Here is a 25,137-nt window from a genome sequence, read left to right as displayed (position 1 = left end):
CGGGGCAAGAGAACGAGACAACACAAGCACATGGCCCAAACAAATGGCCATGTGCTTGTACACAAAACATGGGTCTGTCATGATCCTGCCTCAAGAATTAAAGAATGGCAAGGACTAGATGGCAGAATCATGACAAAGATTACTTAAACCTAAGAACCTAAGAAATTGTATTTGTTATTAATATCTCAAGATTAACTTTTACTGGATTAAAGCTATTTAGTTTTTCATGATTATTCATAGTGGTCAACCGATGGCTGATGCCGATATCTTAGAGAGCAGGATGGTCAATGGGTGATATATCATTAATTTAAAGATAGTAAAAAAAGCATCCATAACAATTGCTGAAATGAAATTTACAGTTATTTTACTTAATATTTACTAAATTAGAAAAGAAATCTAATATGATACAACAGGCTTTTGATAAATGTTTTTTTTTTTGTTTGTAAATCTCTCAATGGACTATGTATTGCATTACATTATTATTACATTAAACTACAGAATTACTCATAAAAATAAGTATTTAAAATAGCTAATCACTGAGAGATACAGAGGGACAACTAATATATGATGTGGTAATATATACATGCACTTTATTTAAGTAGCCTGTTTTATAAAAATATCAATGTTTTACAGTGCTATGCATAAGTTTAGACATCCATGCTAAAGTTGACTAAAAAGAGGAATAAAAAATTATTTTTTGGAAATTTAACTTACTGCCTTAATTAAAAAAAATTAGGAAAAATCCAACCTTTAAGGACACCAATTTTCTTTGTGAATGAATAATGTATCGTAAATAAATAAATGTTCTTCCTTAAAATACAGGGTGCATAAGTCTGGACACCCCTATGTTAAATTCCCATAGAGGCAGGCAGATTTTTATTTTTAAAGGCCAGTTACTTCATGGATCCAGGATACTATGCATCCTGATAAAGTTCCCTTGGCCTTTGGAATTAAAATAGCCCCACATCATCACATAGACTTCACCACACCTAGAGATTGGCATGGTTTTATTTCAGTTAGCCTAATAGCTGGTTTGATTTGCATTGAGAGATGATCTTATGGAAAGTACTCCATGCCATGTCTAGGTGTGGTGAAGGCTATGTGATGATGTGGGGCTATTTTAATTCCAAAGGCCAAGTATTTAATTTCCTCTCAAGTATGAGCTAATATATAATTCTATACAAGTCATAACAGTCTGGTGTATCATATGATACAAAACATGCAAACATTTTTAAATGCTCTCTTATATTTTTTCTTAAGTTATGATAAACTGTTTAAAAAAAAAAATCTGACTATTATTTCATATGTCAGGCTTTACAGGGATAAGTTCATGTTCATGATGAGGAATCACTATAGAGTAATGTAGATAAAGACATTTTTCAGATGAGAGCAAAACATGACAAAATATATTAAAATACTTACAGAGCTCTTCTGGAGGTTTTGATGACTGCCGATAATCTAATGAGACACTCGTCTGATTTCTTGAATTTCTGAAGCTCAAACTCCTCCAGCTCTTCCTCTGATGTCAACAACACAAAGGCTAAAGCAGACCACTGGGCAGGTGAAAGGTCACCAGATGAGAGACTTCCTTTGCTAAGGTGGGTCTGAATCTCTTTCACCAGAGTTTGGTCGTTCAGTTCATTCAGACAGTAGAACAGATTGATGGATCTCTCTGCAGGAAGATCATCTTCCAATTTCTGCTTGATGTACTGAACTATTTCCTTGTTGCTCTGGTCATTGCTGTCTTGCGGTGTCAACAGACAGAGGAAGAAGCGAAGGAAAAGGACCAGGTGTCCATTGTCACTCTCGAGCGCCTTGTCGTCTTGCTGTGTCAACAGACCTCGTAAGAGTCGTCGATTGGACTGGAGTGACAGACCGAGGAGGAAGCGAAGGAAAAGGTCCAGGTGTCCATTGTCACTCTCGAGCGCCTTGTCCACTGCAGTCTTGAGAAAATCAATCACGGTTTCATTTCTGTTTTCCTGTTCTGTAGACTCATGATCAAATACACTTGTCTTGTTGATGTCTAGAAACAGATGTGCATAAAGGGCAGCAATAAACTCTTGAATGCTCAAGTGAACAAAGCAGTACATGGTACCAAGAACGATCCCTGTTTCCTCCTTAAAGATCTGGGTACACATGCCTGAGTACACTGATGCCTTATAGACGTCAATACCACAGGCTTCCAGGTCTGTGTCATAGAAGATCAGGTTGTTTCTTTCCAGCTGATGAAATGCCAGTTTCCCCAGTGAAAGAATGGCGTCTTTATCCCAGGAAACATCTGGTGTGTATTCTCCATCATACTTTCGGCGGCTCTGCTGGATCTGAAAGCGGAGAAAGTGTGTGTACATTTGTGTCAGAGTCTTGGGAGTGTCTTCAGTGTTTGATTCCTGCAGTGTTTTAGAGATCTCATCAGCCTGAGTGTTTTTCACATCATTATTTCTTTTCTCCTCCAGAATGTTCTGGAGAACCGTGGCTGAAATCCAGCAGAAGACTGGGATGTGGCACATGATAAAGAGACTCTTTGATTGTTTAATGTGATCTAGGATTGTGTTGGCCTGATTCTGATCACTGAATCTTTTTTTGAAGTACTCTTCCTTCTGTGCGTCACTGAATCCTCGTATCTCTGTCAGCCGGTCGATACAGTCAGGAGGAATCTTACTGGCAGCTGCTGGTCTGGTGGTGATCCAGATGAGAGCAGAAGGAAGCAGATTTCCCTTCATGAGGTTCGTTAGGAGAACATCCAGAGAGGCTGGTGACGATACATCACACCACGTCTCATTACAGTCAAACTTCAGAGGAAGGCGACATTCGTCCAGTCCATCAAGGATGAACAGCACTTTGAATTGATTCCTTCTTGTAAGGTTCAGTCCTTTTGTCTCTGGGAAAAACTGAGTTATAAGGTCCATCAAACTTAGTTTTTCTTTCTCCATTAAGTTCATCTCTCTGAATGGAAGAGGAAATATGAAGCTGATATCTTGATTTTCTTTTCCTTCAGCCCAGTCCAGAACAAACTTTTGCACAGAGACTGATTTCCCGATGCCAGCGACTCCTTTTGTCAGAACAGTTCGGATCTCCTTGTCTTGTTCAGGAGCTTCAAACAGATGTGTGCATTCAACCTGTATCTCTTGTGCTTCATGATGCCTGGAAGCAACTTCAATCTGTCTCACCTCATGTTCAGTATTGACCTGTTCACTGCCACCCTGAGTGATATAGAGATCTGTGTAGATGTTATTCAGAAGTGTGGAGTCACCTTGCTTCGCAATTCCTTCAAACACACATTGATACTTCTTCTTTTGGCTACATTTCAGCTGAGGAATGAAGAGCAGCACATCTAAACACAGGAACAGAAAATAGATAGTTTTAGTCTTCATTTTCTCTCCTACATTTATAAGAGACAATCAGACAGACGATCATGAGTCTCTTACCTTCTAGAGCCTCAGCAGCTTCATCTTGCTTCATCTCTCTCAGGTAATGTAGTGTGAGATCAAGAGCTGATTCTTTGATACTGGATCTGTTCTCATTAAAGTCCTTCACAAAGTGTTGTGTGTTCTCTTGTTGTAATATTTTCTTATACTTCTCCAGCTCATTCTTCAGAAATGTCATTAATTTGCTCTCAAGATCCTACAAACAAAAGTAAGAAAAAAGACACAATTTAAACCAAATTTACATCTACATTTAGTATAATATCTATATACAACTATAATATATATATATATATATATATATATATATATATATATATATATATATATATCGCTAAGAGGCGCTACAATCACAGACTTTGCAAAGTGTCAGTTTATTCTCTCTATTGCGTAATCTGCCGCCGCGCCGCGGCTCATTGAGAGCGAATGGAAGCTGGTAGCAAATCAATTCAAACTAGATTAAAAAGTTCGTTGAGACAAACTTTAAGTTGGCTTGAGAAAGCTGGACCAGAAAGTTTGAAGAAGTTTAAAGTAGTTTGGAGTTTAAAGTAGTTTGAAGTTTAAATTAGTTTAAAGTTTAAATTAGCTAGAAGTTTAAAATAGTTTAAAGTTTAAATTAGCTAGAAGTTTAAATTAGTTTTAAGTTTAAATTAGTCTAAAGTTTAAATTAGTCTAAAGTTTAAATTAGTTTGAAGGTTAAATTAGTTTAAAGTTTAAATTAGTTTGGGGGGGCGCTGCTGAGCAATGGAGGGGTGAGACGTGTTTTACATAGCTCTCGTAACTTTTATTTTATTAATACACTAAACACCTGTATATCCGTTTAAAAGTGCTTTGGGGTGATATAAGAAGACACAAACAAGTGAGAAACCTAACCTAAAAGGAAAAAAACAATGTTAAAAAAGGGGAAAGCGAAAAAGAACGACCAACTTGAATCAGGCCTTGATCAACCCTCGGACTCAACTGAGGAGGCGGACCCACCAAACCGAGCTGTACTGGCCGCTATTGCTGCGCTGCGAAATGAAGTTACTCAGATTAAAGATGACATCTGCGCCACCATCGATGGTCGTATACAGACGGTGTATACTGTGCTGAGAGGCGAATTGGCCACAACTAAAGAAGAATTGCAGACATCCATTTCGACCCTGGAGAAAACCGCGACCTCGCATGCTAACACTATTGGAGAGATAGAGAAGTCTGCCTCACACCAGTCGGACGATGTCACTGCACTTCAACGTCAAGTCACCTGCCTGAGCTCTGAAGTAGAAAAACTAACTGAGAAATGTGAAGACCTAGAAGGGCGCTCGAGGAGACACAACATCCGGGTCATCGGAGTCCCGGAGGGGACTGAGGGACCCAGACCGAGAGACTTTATCGCCGGGTTGCTGCAAGAGGTGCTATCCCTGAATGAGAAGCCTCTCATTGATAGAGCACACCGGACCCTCCGAAGACGGCCCGAGCCTCATGAGCCACCCAGACCATTTGTACTGAGACTACACTACTTTCACACGCTCGAGGATATCCTACGCAAGGCTGCAGCGGAGAAACAGCTCTTTCACGGTGGTAAGAGGATTCAAATCTTCCCGGACTATCCGCCTGCCGTAGCTAAAAAGAGGGCACTATTCAACCGCACGAGGGAGCTGCTACGGGGCAAACCTGGAGTCAGGTATGGCCTCCTCTATCCTGCCAGGCTCCTGATAACCCATAACGGCACGCAGATCTCGTTCATAGATGCCAAAAAAGCGGAGGAATATGCCGAACGCCTATCGACTCCGAGCTCAACTGAAGCGAGACAGAAGGACGCGTAACGTTAAACTGATCCAATCACTGCTGATGCGGAGAAGCAAGATATTCAGAAAGGTGGTTGTGTTCTAGTCAGTCTATGGTTCTAGTTCACGTTAGCTTTTATGGCTAGCGCTAGCACAACACTAGCTGTTTCCTTTCCACGTGAGTTAAAGACTTGTACAAAACATTACACACAGATGGTGCCTCATTATCTGACAAAAAAACCACCATTTTCATTAGAAGAATATTTGGAAAATGTTATGTCCCGCATCATACAAACCGAGGTTTGCGCTGTTATTTTATTTTTTCTCTTTCTCTTTCTGATATCTTATCCAGAGCCCTGATAATTGTTCAGTTAATTTGACGTTAGCTCTTTAAAGTGTGGAAAGGGTTCGCTGTTATTGAAAGATATTCAAAGTGTTATTTCCTGAAGTTACGACACAATTATACTGTTATTGAAAGTTATTTAAACTGTTATTGCCTGGAGTCACAACTTTATACGTTTTTGTTCATACATGCATTTATTTCTCCTTTTTATTTTATTTTTATTTTATTTACATACATAGGTGTGTATGTATATGTATATATGTGTATGTATGTGTATATGTATATATATATATATATATGTATGTGTATGTGTGTGTATGTATGTGTATATATATATATATATATATATATATATATATATATATATATATATATATATATATATATATACATAATTATTATTTTTAATTTTTATTTTTATTTTTTCCTAAAAATCTGATTACAGTTTTAATTTTTAGCTAGATATATGGATATTTGTGGGTATGGCACATGCGCGTGTGTGTGCACCCATGGATACGATATCACTATGGCACTTCAATTAGTTATATTTTCTACTCTTCACTAAACTACCTAAACATTTTGTGTAAGTTACCAAGCTATGTGATCACAGATAGGAGTTAGCATCAGGCCACCAGAAGGTGTGGGGAAGTTACTGGTTTGTTTATTTGTACGTACTTCCTTAAGAAGGCTCGCGCCACATTCACTTTGAATTGGCTAGAGTAGTTTTGTTTTTATTTGTTATTATGGAGATTGGATTGACCTCGATAATGGATGTGGGGGGGACTGGGGTAGTGGGGAGGGGAGGGATAGGAGGACCATTCACTCAAATCCTAAACATTGACAACTGTACTGCTATGGATACTGTACTAACCACATTTTCCAGATGTATGATAGTTTAAACAATCAAACCAGAGGGCTGAAGGGTCTCACATTTTCCAGCTGGAATGTACGCGGAGTAAATAACCCAGTCAAAAGGGGTAAAATTCTGACCCACCTAAAATCACTGACCTCAGACATTATGTTCCTACAGGAAACTCATCTGAAGAATGGCTCGCATGGCAGGTTAAAAGCAAATTGGATAGGGGAAGTTTACCACTCAAACTTTTCATCCAAAGCGAGAGGTGCGGCCATTCTACTGAGAAAAGGTGTGCCCTTTTTACAGAAAAAAACAATCACTGATAAAGAAGGCCGCTATATTATAGTGATTGGTGAAATCCATAACATTTCCCTTTCTCTAGTTAATATATATGCTCCCAACTTAGATAACCCCATATTCTTTCAGAAGGTTTTTTCACTGATACCAGACATTTCACAAACACACTTGATAATAGGGGGCGATTTTAATACTGTCCTCGACACATATCTTGATAGGTCCTCCACAAAAAGACTCCCAAGGAATGCCTCTAGTGAATTTTTAAATACGTTCATTAATAACACTAATGTACTGGATATATGGAGAGCGATGAACCCTACAGGCAGGGACTACTCATTTTATTCACCTGTACATAACTCCTACAGTAGGATAGACTACTTCCTGGTGGATGCCAAACTCATACCGTCCACATTAAATGCTAAATATCACAGTATAGTTATTTCGGATCACAGCCCGCTCACCTTTTCGGTGTGTTTAGATCATGTAGATAAACCACACACCTCTTGGAAACTGAACTCGCATTTACTTACTGAAAATAAATTTTGCGAATACTTAAAAGACCAGATTTCTCTATACTTTGAAATGAACGATAACCCTGATACCTCTCCCTCCATCCTCTGGGAAGCATTCAAGGCTTATATAAGAGGCTGTATCATCTCGTTTGAAGCTTCTAGACAAAAAGTAAATAAGACTAAATTAAAAGAATTGGAAGATCAAATTAAATTACTTGACATAGAAAACGCGCGCGCCCCCTCTATTATATTACATAGGAAAATAGCAACACTTAAGTATGAATATAACAAAATTATCTCTGCAAAACTAAGTAAAAAATTCCTCTATACTAGGCAAAAATATTTTGAATTTGGTGACAAACCACACAAACTACTAGCTAGACAACTTAGAAAAATGGAAAATGACAGAACGATACACAAGATAAAAGCCCACAATAATACAATACTTACTAAGCCTAAAGATATCAATGACAGGTTTCTTGAATTTTATACTAATTTGTATACCTCAAAGACTACTTCAGACTCTGTAACTATTAATGCATTTTTAGATAAATGTGAACTTCCCAGACTGAGCAAGGAAGATTGTGATTCCTTGAACTCTGACCTCACAATTGCAGAGGTTCGGAGCGCCATTGCCTCCCTAAAGAGTAATAAGACACCTGGTCCTGATGGACTTTCAGGGGAACTATACAAAACATTCAGTGAGAATTTATCCCCGTACCTGTTGAAATTATATGAACATTCTCAGATACAGGGTAACTTACCCCCCACCTTAACTGAGGCTGTGATCACATTGATTCACAAAAAAGGGAAGGAATCACAGGAAGTAGGCGCTTATCGTCCTATTTCCCTCCTTAATGTCGATGGGAAATTATTTGCCAAGATATTAGCAAATAGGCTGAATCCTTTATTGGGAAAGCTAGTTCATATGGATCAGACGGGTTTTATACCAAATAGGAGTGCTAATTTTAATCTTAGACGCCTTTTCAATATTATGTATACAAAGAGAGCTCCATCCACTGATCTGGTCATACTTGCACTTGACGCCGAGAAGGCATTTGACCAGATTGAGTGGTGTTACTTATTTGAAGTTCTTAATAGGTTCAATTTTGGAAATAAATTCCTGTCACTAATCAAACTCATTTACAAAAATCCTACAGCTCAAATATTAACAAACCGGACAATATCCTCTCCGTTCAGCTTGCATAGAGGAACAAGGCAGGGGTGTCCCCTATCCCCTTTAATTTTTGCATTGGTTATTGAACCTCTAGCCCAATGTATTAGAATGGAACCCCAGATTTATGGTTACGCCACCAAGGACACAAATAATAAGATATCATTGTACGCAGATGACATCCTTTTATATATAACAAGGCCTCAAATCTCCATCCCTAATCTTCTCGATAAAATCAACCTGTTTGGGACCTTTTCGGGTTATCGTATCAATTGGTCTAAAAGTGTTTTAATGCCGGTCCAAATGAATGACTTAGCATGCCTAGACCATTTTCCATTTACAGTTTCTCCAGAGAAATTCACCTATTTGGGGATAGAAGTGACAAAACAGTATTCATCTCTATTCCAAGCAAACTTCCCTCCTCTAATAGAGCGATTGCAGACTAGATTATCATTCTGGGATACTCTCCCAATTTCTTTAATTGGAAGAATTAATTGTATAAAGATGATTTTCCTCCCCCAATTACTATACCTATTTCAAAACATCCCAATGTTTTTAAAAAAATCTTTTTTTAAAAACCTAGATTCTTTAATAGTTCCTTTTCTGTGGGGACACAAAGTTCACAGTATAGGTAAAAAACATCTCTGTAGGCCAAAGTCAGAGGGGGGGTTGGCGCTCCCAGACTTTTTGCTATATTACTGGGCCTCAACAATTAAGATGTTTACCTTCTGGTTGAACACATCAATACCAATGTTTGATTGGCTAATGCTGGAGCGGGAGGACTGCCACCCATATTCCATGGCCGCAGTCCTGCTAGCTCCAGCTGCGGTTAATAAGTCCCTGTATAATAACAATCCTATCATTCATAGTATGATCCGTACCTGGAAACAAATCAAGATCACCTTTAATCTTAAACCAATTTCTCTTATGTTACCCATCAATAGAAATCCCACATTTGCCCCCTCCAATCTGGATGGAGCGTTTTCTACATGGAGTGAGAGGGGTGTTCAATGTATTGGTGATTTATACGTGGGAGGCGTTTTTGCTTCATTCACGCAACTACAGAGGAAGTATGAGCTGGGGAAAAATAATTTATTTCGTTACCTTCAAGTTAGGGACTACGTTCGGAAATACTTAAGAGAATTTGAGACTGAACCACAATCTAAAATAGACGACTGTCTGAAATTGTCTCCTAACGAAAGTAAAATATCATGTATCTATAACAATCTCTTACTAATAAGCTCCCCGCCAACTGAAAAATATAAAAGAAAGTGGGAAGAAGAACTTGGTGAATCTATTCCAGACGATTTATGGAAAGAAAGTCTTGAAAACATACATAATTGCTCCGTTAACGCAAGACATTGTCTTGTCCAATTTAAAATTATACATAGACTTCATTATTCAAAAGAGAAACTACATAACATATACCCAGAAGTGTCACCCATGTGTGATAAGTGCCACTCTTCCGTAGCAACACTTCTCCATAGCTTTGCTCTATGCCCAAGGGTTCAATCGTTCTGGATTGATATATGTAACATTATGTCTGAGGTCATAGATACTCCAATCGAACCTGATCCCCTGTTTATCATTCTTGGAACATCAGAGACCTTCAGAAAATTAAGCGTGGCACAACAGCGTTTTCTCTCTTATTGCTTTATAATAGCAAAGAGATTAATCCTCATCTTATGGAAGAGCGCAACCGTACCGACTTCTAAGATGTGGTTAGAGGATTTAACTAATACACTTCATTTAGAAAGGATAAGATATGCACTGAGAAACAGGCTCAACATATTTAATAAAACATGGAAACCCCTCATATCATACCTAAAAACTACAAATCCAGTACAACAGTCCACATCCTAGCACACAATATATGACAATGGTAATGGTTCTAGAGTGAAGGTCTTTACGGGGAAGGGTGGAGATATATGGGAAAGGGTCAGATGGGTGGATAGGGGGATGGAATAGTGTGGTGTATTGTGGTCAGTGTTGTTGTTTTTTTTGTTTTTTTTTTGTTACTTTTGGTTTGCCTTTTGTACCTCTTTAAGCTTTCTGTTTGTTTGTTTTTTATTTATTACTATTATTGTATGTATATGTATATATATGTGTGTATATATATATATATATATATATATATATATATATATATATATATATATATGTGTATGTATATATATATATATATTTGTATATATATATATGTATATAATTTTTTTTTTTTTTTTTTTTTTTTTTTTTTTTTTTAAAAAGCTCTCAGAATGTACAAGTGAATTGTATGTCAAATCATATGCCTTAATAAAAATACATTTGATAAAAGTTTAAATTAGTTTCAAGTTTAAAGTAGTTTAAAGTTAAAAAGTTGTTGGGGGTTTTCTGGTGGGTTGCTAAGGTGTTCTGGGTGGTTGCTAGGCGGTTGCTAAGGTATTTTGGGTAGTTGCTAGGCGGTTGCTAGGGTGTTCTGGGTGGTTGCTATGCTGTTGCTAGGTGGTTGCTAGGGTATTCTGGTTGGTTCCTAGGGTGTTCTGGGTGGTTGCTAGGCGGTTGCTAGGGTGTTCTGGGTGGTTGCTATGGTGTTGCTAGGCGGTTGCTAGGGTATTCTTGGTGGTTGCTAGGCGGTTGCTAGGGTGTTCTTGGTGGTTGCTAGGCGGTTGCTAGGGTGTTCTGGGTGGTTGCTATGGTGTTGCTAGGCGATTGCTAAGGTATTCTGGGTGGTTGCTAGGGTGTTCTGGGTTGTTGCTATGGTGTTGCTAGGCAGTTGCTAGGGTATTCTGGGTGGTTGCTAGGGTGTTCTGGGTGGTTGTTATGGTGTTGCTAGGCGGTTACTAAGGTATTCTGGGCGGTTGCTATGGTGTTACTAGGTGGTTGATAGTTGTTACAAATGGTTACTATGGAGTTTTTATAGAGTTCTTAGCATGATCTTGGCATGATTTAGCACTTAACTTATTGCTATTAGCATGTAGCTATTCACTGCTAGCATGTGTAGCATGTTGGAAGTGCTGTTTGCTAGCATGAGTCAAAAGAGCCAAACCTCATCTCTACACGATGTTCTGATGCAGAGATATAGGTCTTGTAAAACGGTTGCTAGGGTACTCAAGTTTGGTTGCTATGGAGTTGCTTGGGAGCTGGGAGCAACTTAAGAAGTTTAAAGTGGTTTGAAGTTTAAAGTAGTTTACGAGTTTTTGAGTTTTGCGTTTATAAGTTTAAATGAGTTTAGAGTTTGTTTAAATGAGTTTAGAGTGTGTGTGTGTGTGTGTGTGTGTGTTCACACACACACACACACACAGAGTTTATGAGTTTAGAGTTTATAAGTGTACAAGTTTTTGAGTTTAGTTTATAAGTTTAAATGAGTTTTGAGTTTATAAGTTTAAATTAGTTTACAGTTTATAAGTTTAAATGAGTTAAAGCTTAAGTTTGAAGTTTAAAGTAGTTTAAAGTTTATATTAGTTTGAAGTTTAATTTAGTTTGAAGTTTAAAGTAGTTTAAAGTTTAAAATAGTTTGAAGTAGATAGATGAGTTTATTAGTTTAATTGTTTAATTAGTCTCAATGGCTTATATAGTATATAGAACGGCAGTTTGAATAAGTCTTCAAGGTGTTTAGATTAAAATTTTTGTCGGTTGGTCAGTTTGAATCTAGATTTGAATTTTTTAGAACTCCCCAATGCAAGTCAATGGGAGTTTTTCCGAGTTTTGATCGGCATTTTTAGGAAAACCGTAAGTCCGATCAGTCTGAAAAGATAAAGCAACTCGAGTCAGAATAGTCTGAAGGTCTGAGCCGAGTTTGGAGTATGTAGAGTTAAAGCTCTAGGAGGAGATAGGGGATAAATTTTTAGTAAGAAGAATAATAATAACTAGATTAAAAAGTTCGTCGAGACAAACTTTAAGTTGGCTTGAGAAAGCTGGACCAGAAAGTTTGAAGAAGTTTAAAGCAGTTTGGAGTTTAAAGTAGTTTGAAGTTTAAATTAGTTTAAAGTTCAAATTAGTTAGAAGTTTAAAATAGTTTAAAGTCTAAATTAGTTTGAAGCTTAAATTAGTTTAAAGTTTAAATTAGTCTAAAGTTTAAATTAGTTTAAAGTTTAAATTAGTTTCAAGTTTAAAGTAGTTTAAATTTTAATTTACTTTAAAGTTTAAATTAGTTTCAAGTTTAAATTAGTTTGAAGTTTAAATTAGTTTGAAGTTTAAATTAGTCTAACGTTTAAATTAGTTTAAAGTTTAAATCAGTTTGAAGTTTAAAGTAGTTTACAGTTAAAAAGTTGTTGGGGGTTTTCTAGTGGGTTGCTAGGGTGTTTTGGGTTGTTGCTATGGTGTTGCTAGGCAGTTGCTAGGGTATTCTGGGTGGTTGCTAGGGTGTTCTGGGTGGTTGTTATGGTGTTGCTAGGCGGTTACTAAGGTATTCTGGGCGGTTGCTATGGTGTTACTAGGTGGTTGGTAGTTGTTACAGATGGTTACTATGGAGTTTTTATAGAGTTCTTAGCATGATCTTGGCATGATTTAGCACTTAACTAATTGCTATTAGCATGTAGCTATTCACTGCTAGCATGTGTAGCATGTTGGAAGTGCTGTTTGCTAGCATGAGTCAAAAGAGCCAAACCTCATCTCTATACGATGTTCTGATGCAGAGATATAGGTCTTGTAAAACGGTTGCTAGGGTACTCAAGTTTGGTTGCTATGGAGTTGCTTGGGAGCTGGGAGCTTTAAACTTAAGAAGTTTAAAGTGGTTTGAAGTTTAAAGTAGTTTACGAGTTTTTGAGTTTTGCGTTTATAAGTTTAAATGAGTTTAGAGTTTGTTTAAATGAGTTTAGAGTGTGTGTGTGTGTGTGTGTGTTTACACACACACACACACACACACTCAGAGTTTATGAGTTTAGAGTTTATAAGTGTACAAGTTTTTGAGTTTAGTTTATAAGTTTAAATGAGTTTTGAGTTTATAAGTTTAAATTAGTTTACAGTTTATAAGTTTAAATGAGTTTACAGTTTATAAGTTTAAATGAGTTAAAGCTTAAGTTTGAAGTTTAAAGTAGTTTAAAGTTTATATTAGTTTGAAGTTTAATTTAGTTTGAAGTTTAAAGTAGTTTAAAGTTTAAAATAGTTTGAAGTAGATAGACAGATGAGTTTATTAGTTTAATTGAGTCTCAATGGCTTATATAGTATATAGAACGGCAGTTTGAATAAGTCTTCAAGGTGTTTAGATTTAAATTTTTGTCGGTTGGTCAGTTTGAATCTAGATTTGAATTTTTTAGAACTCCCCAATGCAAGTCAATGGGAGTTTTTCCGAGTTTTGATCGGCATTTTTAGGAAAACCGTAAGTCCGATCAGTCTGAAAAGATAAAGCAACTCGAGTCAGAATAGTCTGAAGGTCTGAGCCGAGTTTGGAGTATGTAGAGTTAAAGCTCTAGGAGGAGATAGGGGATAAATTTTTAGTAAGAAGAATAATAATAATAACTAGAATGTACATTTCCTGAAGAAAATGTGAAGTGGTGCTTGCAGTGGCAAAACTCTCCACTTGGTTGCTAGGGTGTTGTACATGATTGCATTCGAGCCAACAACTATGTCTGTACGATGTTGTGGAGCTGAAATATGGCTTCTATATGTTGCAGTATGGTTGCTAGGTGGCTCTAAACGGTTGCTAGGGTGTGAATTCAGTTACCATGGTGATAGTTACAGACTGTTTCCCAACCAAAACAAAACAGCCAACCCCCATCTCTATACGATGTTCTGATGCAGAGACATGGGTCTTGATAAACGGTTGCTAGGGTCCTCTGTTTGGTTGCTAAGGAGTGGCTTGGCAGCTGCCAATCATGAAACTCCAAAGGCTGCTTGTCAGTATGAATGATTCAAACCAAATCCCATGCCTCTGTGACATTCAGAATGGAAGATATCCCTCTTTGGATTTTGGTTGCTAGGGTACTCTGTTTGGTTGCCATGGAGTTGCTTGGCAGCTGCCAATGATGAAACTGCAAAGGCTTCTTGTCACTGTGAATGATATAAACCAACTCCCATGCCTCTGTGACATTCAGAATGGAAGATATCCCTCTTTGGATTTTGGTTGCTAGGGTTCTCTGTTTGATTGCCATGGATTTGCTTGACAGCTGCCAATGATGAAACTGCAAAGGCTTCTTGTCACTATGAATGATATAAACCAACTCCCATGCCTCTGTGACTTTCAGAATGGAAGATATCCCTCTTTGTATTTTGGTTGCTAGGGTTCTCTGTTTGGTTGCTATGGATTTGCTTGACAGCTGCCAATGATGAAACTGCAAAGTCTGCTTGTCAGAATGAATGATATAAACCAACTCCCATGCCTCTGTGACATTCAGAATGGAAGATATCCCTCTATGGTTTTGGTTGCTAAGGTGCTCGACAATGGTTGCTAAGGAGTGGCTTGGCAGCTGCCAATGATGAAACTGCAAAGGCTTCTTGTCACTATGAATGATATAATCCAACTCCCATGCCTCTGTGACATTCAGAATGGAAGACATCCCTCTATGGTTTTGGTTGCTAAGGTGCTCGACAATGGTTGCTAAGGAGTGGCTTGGCAGCTGCCAATGATGAAACTGCAAAGGCTTCTTGTCACTATGAATGATATAAACCAACTCCCATGCCTCTGTGACATTCAGAATGGAAGACATCCCTCTTTGGATTTTGGTTGCTAGGGTTCTCTGTTTGGTTGCTATGGAGTTGATTGGCAGCTGCTAATGATGAAACTGCAAAGGCTTCTTGTCAGTATTAATGATATAAACCAACCCCCATCTCTATACAATGTTCTGACGCAGAGATATAGGTCTTGCAAAACGGTTGCTAGGGAACTCTGTTTGGTTGCTAGGGAGTGGCTTGGCAGCTGCCAATCATGAAACCCCAAAGGCTTCTTGTCACTATGAATGATATAAACCAACCCCCATCTCTATACAATGTTCTGATACAGAGATAGATGTATTGCTAAATAGTTGCTAGGGTACTCTGTTTGGTTGCTATGGAGTGGTTTGGCAGCTGCCAATGATGAAACTCCAAAGGCTGCTTGTCAGTATGTATGGTATAAACCAGCTCCCATGCCTCTGTGACATTCAGAATAGAAGATATCCCTCTTTGGAATTTGGTTGCTAGGGTACTCTGTTTGGTTGCTATGGAGTTACTTGACAGCTGCCAATGATGAAACTGCAAAGGCTTCTTGTCACTATGAATGATATAAACCAACTCCCATGCCTCTGTGACATTCAGAATGGAAGATATCCCTCTAGGATTTTGGTTGCTAAGGTGCTCGACAATGGTTGCTAGGGAGGGGCTAGGAAGAGTGAAGGTGATTCATGATTGGCTGTTTGCTGCCCCAAGTCAAACGAGACCACCCTCAAGTTTCTATGACATTTCAGTCCGGAGATATCCCTTTGAACTCTTTCAATGGAAGTCTATGGGACTTGTTGCTAAGGTGCTCTAAATGGTTGCTAGGGCGTGGCTTGATAGCTTCACAATGATCCTGAGAGACTGATTGGTCGTCTGAATAAAATGAGCCCACCCCCTTGTCTCTATGACACTGTGATCCAGAGCTACGTTCATTACAAAATCCCTATGCAATTTACCATAGTAGGAAAAGCATGTGTGTTTCACGGGACATTCCTTCCCCATAGTAAGTCAATGGGGCAACTTTGGGATGCTCCTGCCCCCCAGGGGTGCAACTTTTACCCCATTGTGAGGTATGTTCTTACAGAGCCTATCAGCCTCTTCAAATGTGGCAAATCACACGTTTCTGCGAAATCCTCGCTCCGAGCTATGAGTGCTCAAAGTTCGTTGCAATGTTAAGTCAATGGAACTTTTTGGGCCGCTTTTTCGCCCCTGGGGTGAACACCGCACCCCCGATCGCTTAGAAAAGTCATAGCACACCTCTCCTCAATAAGCCGGTCGATTTGACACCTCATTCATGGGTCTGTGACAAACGGTGCGGGGCGAGTTACGCGCCAAACTTTTGTGTGGAAGAATAATAATAAAAAGAATAATAAGTATGAGCAATAACAATAGTGATGCCTTGCTTTCAGCAAGCACCACTAATAAGTTTAAATAGGATTTCAATATGTTGGCTCTCTCAAGCCAACTTAATAAGTATGAGCAATAACAATAGTGATGCTTTCAAAAAAGCACCACTAATAATAATAATAATAATAAGTTTAAATAGGATTTCAATATGTTGGCTCTCTCAAGCCAACTTAATAATAAGTTTAAATAGGATTTCAGTAAGTTGGCTCTCTCAAGCCAACTTAACTAGAATGTACATTTCCTGAAGAAAATGTGAAGTGGTGCTTGCAGTGGCAAAACTCGCCACTCGGTTGCTAAAGTGCGTTTAGCTAGTTTTTAGCAAGATTATAACAAAATGATCATCATGCTAGCATTATAAGCATGTGACTAACATAATGCTAGCATGTTGCTAGCATGATGCTAATATGATTAGCATGTTGTTAGCATCATGCTAGCATGTTTTTAGCAAAAGCTAACGTGAATGTAGCTAGCATGATTAGCATGTTGTTAGCATGATGCTAGCATTTTTTAACAAGATGCTAAAATGAATAGCATGTTTGCTAGCATGTTTGTAGCAAGAAGCTAGCATGATTAGCATGTAGCTAGTATCATGCTAGCATTATTAGCATGTTGCTAGCATCATGCTAGCATTATTAGCATCATGCTAGCATCATGTTAGCATGATTAGCATGTAGCTAGCATGATGCTAGCTTGTTTTACCACGTTGCTAGCATGGTTTACCATGATTTACTATAGTATACCATGATTTACCATGTTCAAGTATGATTTACTATGATTCTAGCATGATTTGCCATAGTTTACCATGATTTACCACGATTTACTATAGTTTACCATGATTTACTATAGTATACCATGATTTACCATGTTCAAGTATGATTTACTGATTCTAGCATGATTTACCATAGTTTACCATGATTTACCACAATTTACTATAGTTTACCATGATTTACTATAGTATACCATGATTTACCATGTTCAAGTATGATTTACTGATTCTAGCATGATTTACCATAGTTTACCATGATTTACCATAGTTTACCACGATTTACCATGATTTACTATAGTATACCATGATTTACCATGTTCAAGTATGATTTACTGATTTTAGCCTGATTTACCATAGTTTACCATGATTTACCATAGTTTACCATTATTTACCACGATTTACCATAGTTTACCATGATTTACTATAGTATACCATGATTTACCATGTTCAAGTATGATTTACTGATTCTAGCATGATTTTTCATAGTTTACCATGATTTACCATAGTTTACCATGATTTACCACGATTTACCACGATTTACCATAGTTTACCATGATTTACTATAGTATACCATGATTTACCATGTTCAAGTATGATTTACTGATTCTAGCATTATTTTTCATAGTTTACCATGATTTACCATGATTTACTATAGTATACCATGATTTACCATAGTTTACCATGATTTACCATAGTTTACTATGATTTACTATAGTATTCCATGATTTACCATGTTCAAGTATGATTTACTGATTCTAGCATGATTTACCATAGTTTACCATGCTTTTCCATAGTTTACCATGATTTACCATAGTTTACCATGATTTACTATAGTATACCATGATATACCATGTTGAAGTATGATTTACTGATTCTAGCATGATTTACCATAGTTTACCATGATTTACCATAGTTTACCATGATTTACCACGATTTACCATAGTTTACCATGATTTACTATAGTATACCATGATATACCATGTTCAAGTATGATTTACTGATTCTAGCATGATTTATCATAGTTTACCATGATTTACCATAGTTTACCATGATTTACCATAGTTTACCATGATTTACTATAGTATACCATGATTTACCATGTTCAAGTATGATTTACTATGATTCTAGCATGATTCACCATAGTTTACCATGATTTACCACGATTTACCATAGTTTACTATGATTTACTATAGTATACCATGATTTACCATGTTTTAGTATGATTTACTATGATTCTAGGATGATTTACCATAGTTTACCATGATTTAGTCAAAAGAGGCAAGTCCCATCTCTATACTATGTTTTGATGCAGAGATATACGTTTTGCTAAACGGTTGCTAGGGTACTCTTTTTGGTTGTTATGGAGTTGCTTGACAGCTGCCAATGATGAAACTGCAAAGGCTTCTTGACACTTTGAATGATATAAACCAACTCCCATGCCTCTGTGACATTCAGAATGGAAGATATCCCTCTATGGATTTTGGTTGCTAAGGTGCTCGACAATGGTTGCTATGGAGGGGCTAGGAAGTGTTGAGGTGATTCATGATTGGCCGTTTGCTGCCCCGAGTCAAATGAGACCACCCTCGTGTTTGTATGACAATTCAGTCTGGAGATATCCCTTTGATCTATTTCAATGGGACTTGTTGCTAAGTTTCTCTAAATGGTTGCTAGGGCATGGCTTGATAGCTCCACAATGAGCCTGAGAGACTGATTGGTCGTCTGAGTAAAATGAGCCCGCCCCCTTGTCTCTATGACACTGTGATCCAGAGCTACGTTCAATAGAAAATCCCTATGCAATTTACCATAGTAGGAAAAGCATGTGTGTTTCACGGGACGTTCCTTCCCCATAGTAAGTCAATGGGGCAACTTTGGGCAGCTCCTGCCCCCCAGGGGTGCAACTTTCACCCCATTGTGAGGTATGTTCTTACAGAGCCTGTTATGGCGCGTTTCCACCGAGCGGTACGGTACGGTACGGTACGGGTCGGTACCCTTTTATTTGCGTTTCCACTGCCAAAAGTTGAGAATGGTACCAAAAAGCCGAACCGTACCGTACCACTTTTTGGGTACCCTTCCGTTGGGGTACCTAGCACAGTGGTACGGTACTAAAAGGTGGAGCTAGACTCACTGCAGGACGTTGATTGGTTGACAGAGAATCGTCACTTGCGCGTGCTACGAGGGGAATGACAACATAAGAAGCGCCATTTTTTTATATACAGTTTAATATAATATACTGTTACTGTGTCACGAAATGTAATTTTAAGAGTTTTTCAGGCGAGAATGTAGTTGTTTAAAGCTCTAATCTGTGGTTTATTTATAAAGATGATTTGTTTTTCCCCGGTTGTGAGATCCATGCGATCAGCGGGCGCTCGGCGCTCATGTTTCCCGGCTGGATGAGCCTTTCCTCGGCTAAGTTAGTTCTTCTGACGTTCGCCGATGACTCCGACGGTAGTGGTTAAACATGAGATATAATTCGTCTTGTGCAGACCTAACGGGCGATCTTTGGTCTCGTGAATATATAATTCGTTCCCTGTCAATCGTTTTGACTGAGGGCTAAGTTTAGTTTCATATTATAGGCTATTTGTATTTAACTTTACTGTTGTAATGTTAGACTAGCGCAGCATTTGGACATTTGACTGAATTGTTTGCTTTATTTCTTATTGTATAGCTTCTTGTACCTTTTACTTAAACTTTTATATTGGCTATTATTGATAAAACTGAAATTTTACAAAAAGAAATATGGTTTCTTGTCATTTTCTTATTACAAGATTATCACTGATGTTTATTGCAACATTTGTACAAATGCATATATTGCCTGTAATGTGTAATTTTTTTTATTATTTAAACGAAAAGAGGTAACGTTAGGGTTGTGTTTTAAATCGTTTTGTTATAAATAGAATAACGTATAACGTGCAGTGAATAATCAATATGCGTTGCGCATGAACCACATTTGTGTCCCTATAATGTTTAATTTATTTAAATGAAAACGAAAAGAGGCAGAGTAGTGTTTTATAACATATTTCGTTTTATTGTTGCTTAAATTTGTACATACAGAGTAACAGAGATAACCGGAGTAGCAGAGCGAGCTGAGTGACGCTTTTAAGAACGCGCTGTACCATTTGCATGTAGGAGTGAGTCGCACATGGCAAGAACAAACTTTGCGTACTTAATATTGAGAAAAGCCTAATGTCGGCGCTTGTCTTCTTGTGACAAACATGTCGAGGAGCAAGAACAAGATCTGCTGTATGTCATCCATTGTAGTTTACTATGTTCTTCTTCGCGCGAAAATTACGTCGATCGAAACACCACGCCTATCAAGTAAGGGTACTGTTGGCAGTGGAAACGCTAGCCAGATCATGGTTAACAGACCCGAACCGTACCGTACTGTACCGTACCGTACTGTACTGCTCAGTGGAAACGAGCCAAGCCTCTTCAAATGTGGCAAATCACACGTTTCTGCGAAATCCTCGCTCCGAGCTACGAGTGCTCAAAGTTCGTCGCAATGTTAAGTCATTGGGACTTTTTGGGCCGCCCGATCGCTTATAAAAGTCATAGCACACCTCTCCTCAATGAGCCGGTCGATTTGACACCTCATTCATGGATCTGTGACAAACGGTGCGGGACGAGTTACGCGCCAAACTTTGTGTGGAATAATAATAAAAAGAAGAATAATAATAAGTATGAGCAATAACAATAGTGATGCCTTGCTTTCAGCAAGCACCACTAATAATAAGTATGAGCAATAACAATAGTGATGCTTTTAAAAAAGCACCACTAATAATAATAAGTATGAGCAATAACAATAGTGATGTCTTGCTTTCAGCAAGCACCACTAATAAGTATGAGCAATAACAATAGTGATGCTTTCAAAAAAGCACCACTAATAAGAATAATAAGTATGAGCAATAACAATAGTGATGCTTTCAAAAAAGCACCACTAATAAGTTTAAGTACAATATCACTAAGTTGGCTCTCTCAAGCCAACTTAATAAGTTTAAATAGGATTTCAGTAAGTTGGCTCTCTCAAGCCAACTTAAGTTTAAATAGGATTTCAGTAAGTTGGCTCTCTCAAGCCAACTTAATAATAAGTTTAAGTACAATATCACTAAGTTGGCTCTCTCAAGCCAACTTAATGAAACACTGAACGAATTCATAATCACAATACTGAAATTAAATTAAATAAATTGAATAATGAAAAAAAATTTCAACATTAAAACATTGCAATAGAAAAATATTAGGCCACATCAATGAGGCTTTGTAAGAGCATAAGACATCAATTTTAACATTAATCAGACGATAGCTCTGTGGTCAATGCAACTGCATGAGCCTCTCGCTTCACGCGATCTGAGATCGAATCTCAGTGTAGCTGACAGTGTTTATGTTATGTTTTTTCGTTCTTGATGCTTAAATATGCATCTGTTTATTAAAGTCAAGCATCTTGTTTAATTATCAATTGTACATAGTACATTACAACATAAATTTGCTACATTCCAGTTGAGCCGCTGCAAAGACGACACATCTGATGAAGGAAGACCAGCCGATCGCACCAGAAAATGAAGATGAAGCTCGTCTTTAATCTGCTAAATATTTTTTTTTTGTGAATCATTCACGAAATTGAGATGACTGACAGTGATACCCGGCCAAAGCAACGGAAGACATTTTTCAAAACAGATCGAACAAATCAGAAAAATACTTTCAATACAGTATTGCTTTCAATTAAAAAAAATAAACAATGAAAATGTAAAATAAAAATAAAATTAATTAAGTTTGAAAACCCATCGCACATTTCAAGGTATAAATAAAGTGTCGGGACAGTTTATTTATTTAAAACCGGGTTGCATCGATAGAGTTTATTCCCTTTGCGATGCTAAATAAGAAACACAGAATCTTATTCTTGCAACATTTTAATTTTCTATTGTCAAAGAAATTGCAGCTAAGTTAAAAAAACGGTACAAAACGAAAATAGTTCAAAGCAACATAAATTAAGAACAGGCGTTTTTCTTTGCCTCGCGCTGGATCTCTTTGTAGTAAGTTTCTTTGGTCTCCCTCACTGCGCGCGCCGGGTCTTTCTCGAAATTAAGCATTTCAGGGTAAAAAAACACCATACAGCTGATAAAACTGTATGTCGCTGTGTGTCATCCACACAAATCACGAAAGAAAAAACTGTAACAAATAGCCTTTGTTGCTTCAAAGATAGGCCTACAACGTGCCTTGCTGAATTCACCGTACAATTAAACGAGGTTGATCGCGAATTAAAGAGCTCTGTAGCTGCTAAATTGAAATTGTGTGTGGAAAACCTTTAAATACAATCAATAAAACTACAATATTTATAATTTAATAAGATATAGGGCCTACATATGGACTTTGAGATTTTGAGATTAATCCTTAAAAGAATTTTGCCTTTGCCTGCTCATGAGGCTGCTATCCGACACTCTCCATATGAAAGACGGAACATTAACACCTCTGTCCTGCACCCCCACGATAAAGCAAATACTGCCTTCTCCAAACCCCCCACAGGCTATCTGAGTTATTTCAAAACAAAACAAAGAGTTTGCCACTCGTCGTGGTGTGCCAAAACACTTAATTATAAACTTCAATATTTCATTCAAAACAATCTCAAAACGCTTTGTGACATTTTTAAAAGCCGTGCATGCATTACTGCCACTGGAACCATGAACGTAACAGAATACTGGTTCTGATTTTATTGTTTGTCGTTTAAACGTCATATAGGCTATATATAAATATCATTTTTTTAACAGAACTGCTTTTGAAATTATGATTGGAATTATTATAGGCTACAGAAGTAAAGTCATTGTATAATATTTGTTCCTTAGTGTAAAATGGAAATGCATGGTGATTTTATTTTATAAATATAAGCAAAAAACTATGTGTAACAGAGTTTTAGAACTAGACAAATCTCTCTGCATCAACAATAGGCTATAAAATGCATTAATAGGCTAATATAAAAATTTCAGCAGTCCAAGTTGGTTCGGGATTTTAACCCATGTCATCTAAATGATAGAAACGTACGTTCTACCACTCGGCTATGACTTCACTCGTTACGATATGCCCAAACGTTCCAATGTGTGTTCGCTCACACGAGCGAGAAGCGCTCTTCATTCAAATGAACGCGCCGCCGCGTTTGTCGAACACTAATTCAGCATGCCAGAATAAAACCTGGCTTTAGAACAATGCATAGCGCCACTCGTCGTGGTGTGCCAAAACACTTAATTATAAACTTCAACATTTCATTCAAAACAATCTCAAAACACTTTGTGACATTTTGAAAAGCTGTGTATGCATTACTGCCACTGGAACCATGAATGCAACAGAATACTGGCTCTGATTTCACTGTTTGTCATTTAAACGTGCCTGTTGCATATCTTTATTTTATATGGTCTATTGAATTAGCATTGATATATATATATATATATATATATATATATATATGTTTTTGTTTTTATATTATATATCATATTTTACATAAAAAAGGGCTTACAGTTTTAACATTTACTTTGCTTAAATTCGATACATTTATTTTCAGTAGGGCCTAAGAGAGAGGTTATAGTGCAGCATATGTCACTTTGAGTGATTTATGACCCTTTTACGCCCCGCCCCCTTTTTGGCCGTGGGAATATTCCCACGCTTGCCCCGCCCCTTTCTACCCCCCTCCCCCCCACCTCCGGACAAGTCACGTGACCGTGAGAATTTTCCCACGCTTGCTCCTCCATTATGGGTGTGATCAGAACCAGGGAGATATTATAAATTAAATGATATATTAAATTATATATTTAATAATATAAAACGTTGTATAAAAGTTAAAATACACATGTGTTTAGTGTTCTCACACATTTGTAAAACACATTAGTTACATTAAAAAACTTTAAAATGTCAATGACAAAAGTTTAATTTGCATTTTCTTTAAGGTATCAAAATGTGTCAGTATCAAAACATCTAAAACAACATTTTAAAAATGTTAAAACATTGAAAAATCGATGTTCAGTCATTTACAGAAAAGTAAGACAAGTTGAGAGAGTTTTTCATTACAAAAATACTTTTTAAGAAATGTACAATAAAGACAATCAGAGATGAGATCAGTGTTTTTATTAAAGAAGACAGATGTACATTCATCACTTTTAAAACATTAAAACAGCGCAGTGGAATAAGTTAAAAGTGCATTTTTTCTCTAAAAGGAGTTATTAAAAAATGAGTTAGTGTTATTTCAAGATGTTAAAACATTAAAACAACTTTTTTCATTTACAAAAAGATCATTTTTCTCTAAAAACAGTTATTTAAAAATGAGTTAGTGTTATTTCAAGATGTTAAAACATTAAAACATCTTTTTTTCATTTACAAAAAGATCATTTTTCTCTAAAAAGACTTATTTAAAAATGAGTTAGTGCTATTTCAAGATGTTAAAACATTAAAACAACTTTTTTTCATTTACATAAAAGATCATTTTTCTCTAAAAACAGTTATTTAAAAATGAGTTAGTGTTATTTCAAGATGTTAAAACATTAAAACAACTTTTTTCATTTAAAAAAAGATCATTTTTCTCTAAAAACAGTTATTTAAAAATGAGTTAGTGCTATTTCAAGATGTTAAACAATCAATAATTTACAGAAAAGTAAGTGCATCCATCCGCACAGTATTTGTAAAACTGTTACATAAAACACAAACTAGTTTAAAAACATTGTTAAAAAGTCTTACGTTTTTTACATACCATTTGTTGAATGAGAACCAAAAACTCTTATTATCTCCAAAGTTATATTCCACATGAAATGTATATCCGAAATGTATATCCAAAAGGTATATCCAAGACCAAAGGTTTAATCCAACATAAAGGGTATATCCAGATCCATAGGTTTAGAGATTTTATTTCCAAAAGTTACAAAGTCTCGTGAGGAGCTCAATGAAACACGTCCACACGGTTACACCCCAAAAGTTAGACTGACCTCTGTGACATCTGCCCAGTAGCCACAGGT

The 25,137-nt window shown here is 37.1% G+C and overlaps 2 protein-coding genes across 2 annotated transcripts in view; both read right to left on the bottom strand.

Annotated features, from left to right (window-relative positions):
* The window catches only part of LOC311087311 (uncharacterized protein), a 595,635-nt gene that overhangs the window by 423,555 nt on the left and 146,943 nt on the right, over positions 1-25,137 (bottom strand). The window lies entirely within an intron of this gene.
* LOC311087319 (protein NLRC3-like) overlaps positions 1-25,137 on the bottom strand; it is a 143,318-nt gene that overhangs the window by 75,815 nt on the left and 42,366 nt on the right. The window contains exon 6 of the mRNA XM_084120645.1: positions 3,426-3,621. Coding sequence (XP_083976771.1) covers positions 3,426-3,621 — 196 coding nt within the window. The remainder of the gene's footprint in view (positions 1-3,425; positions 3,622-25,137) is intronic.

Source organism: Abramis brama (assembly GCF_963993115.1).
Source record: "Abramis brama genome assembly, chromosome: 7".
Taxonomy (NCBI): domain Eukaryota; kingdom Metazoa; phylum Chordata; class Actinopteri; order Cypriniformes; family Leuciscidae; genus Abramis; species Abramis brama.
This window is presented reverse-complemented; position numbering and strand designations above follow the sequence as displayed.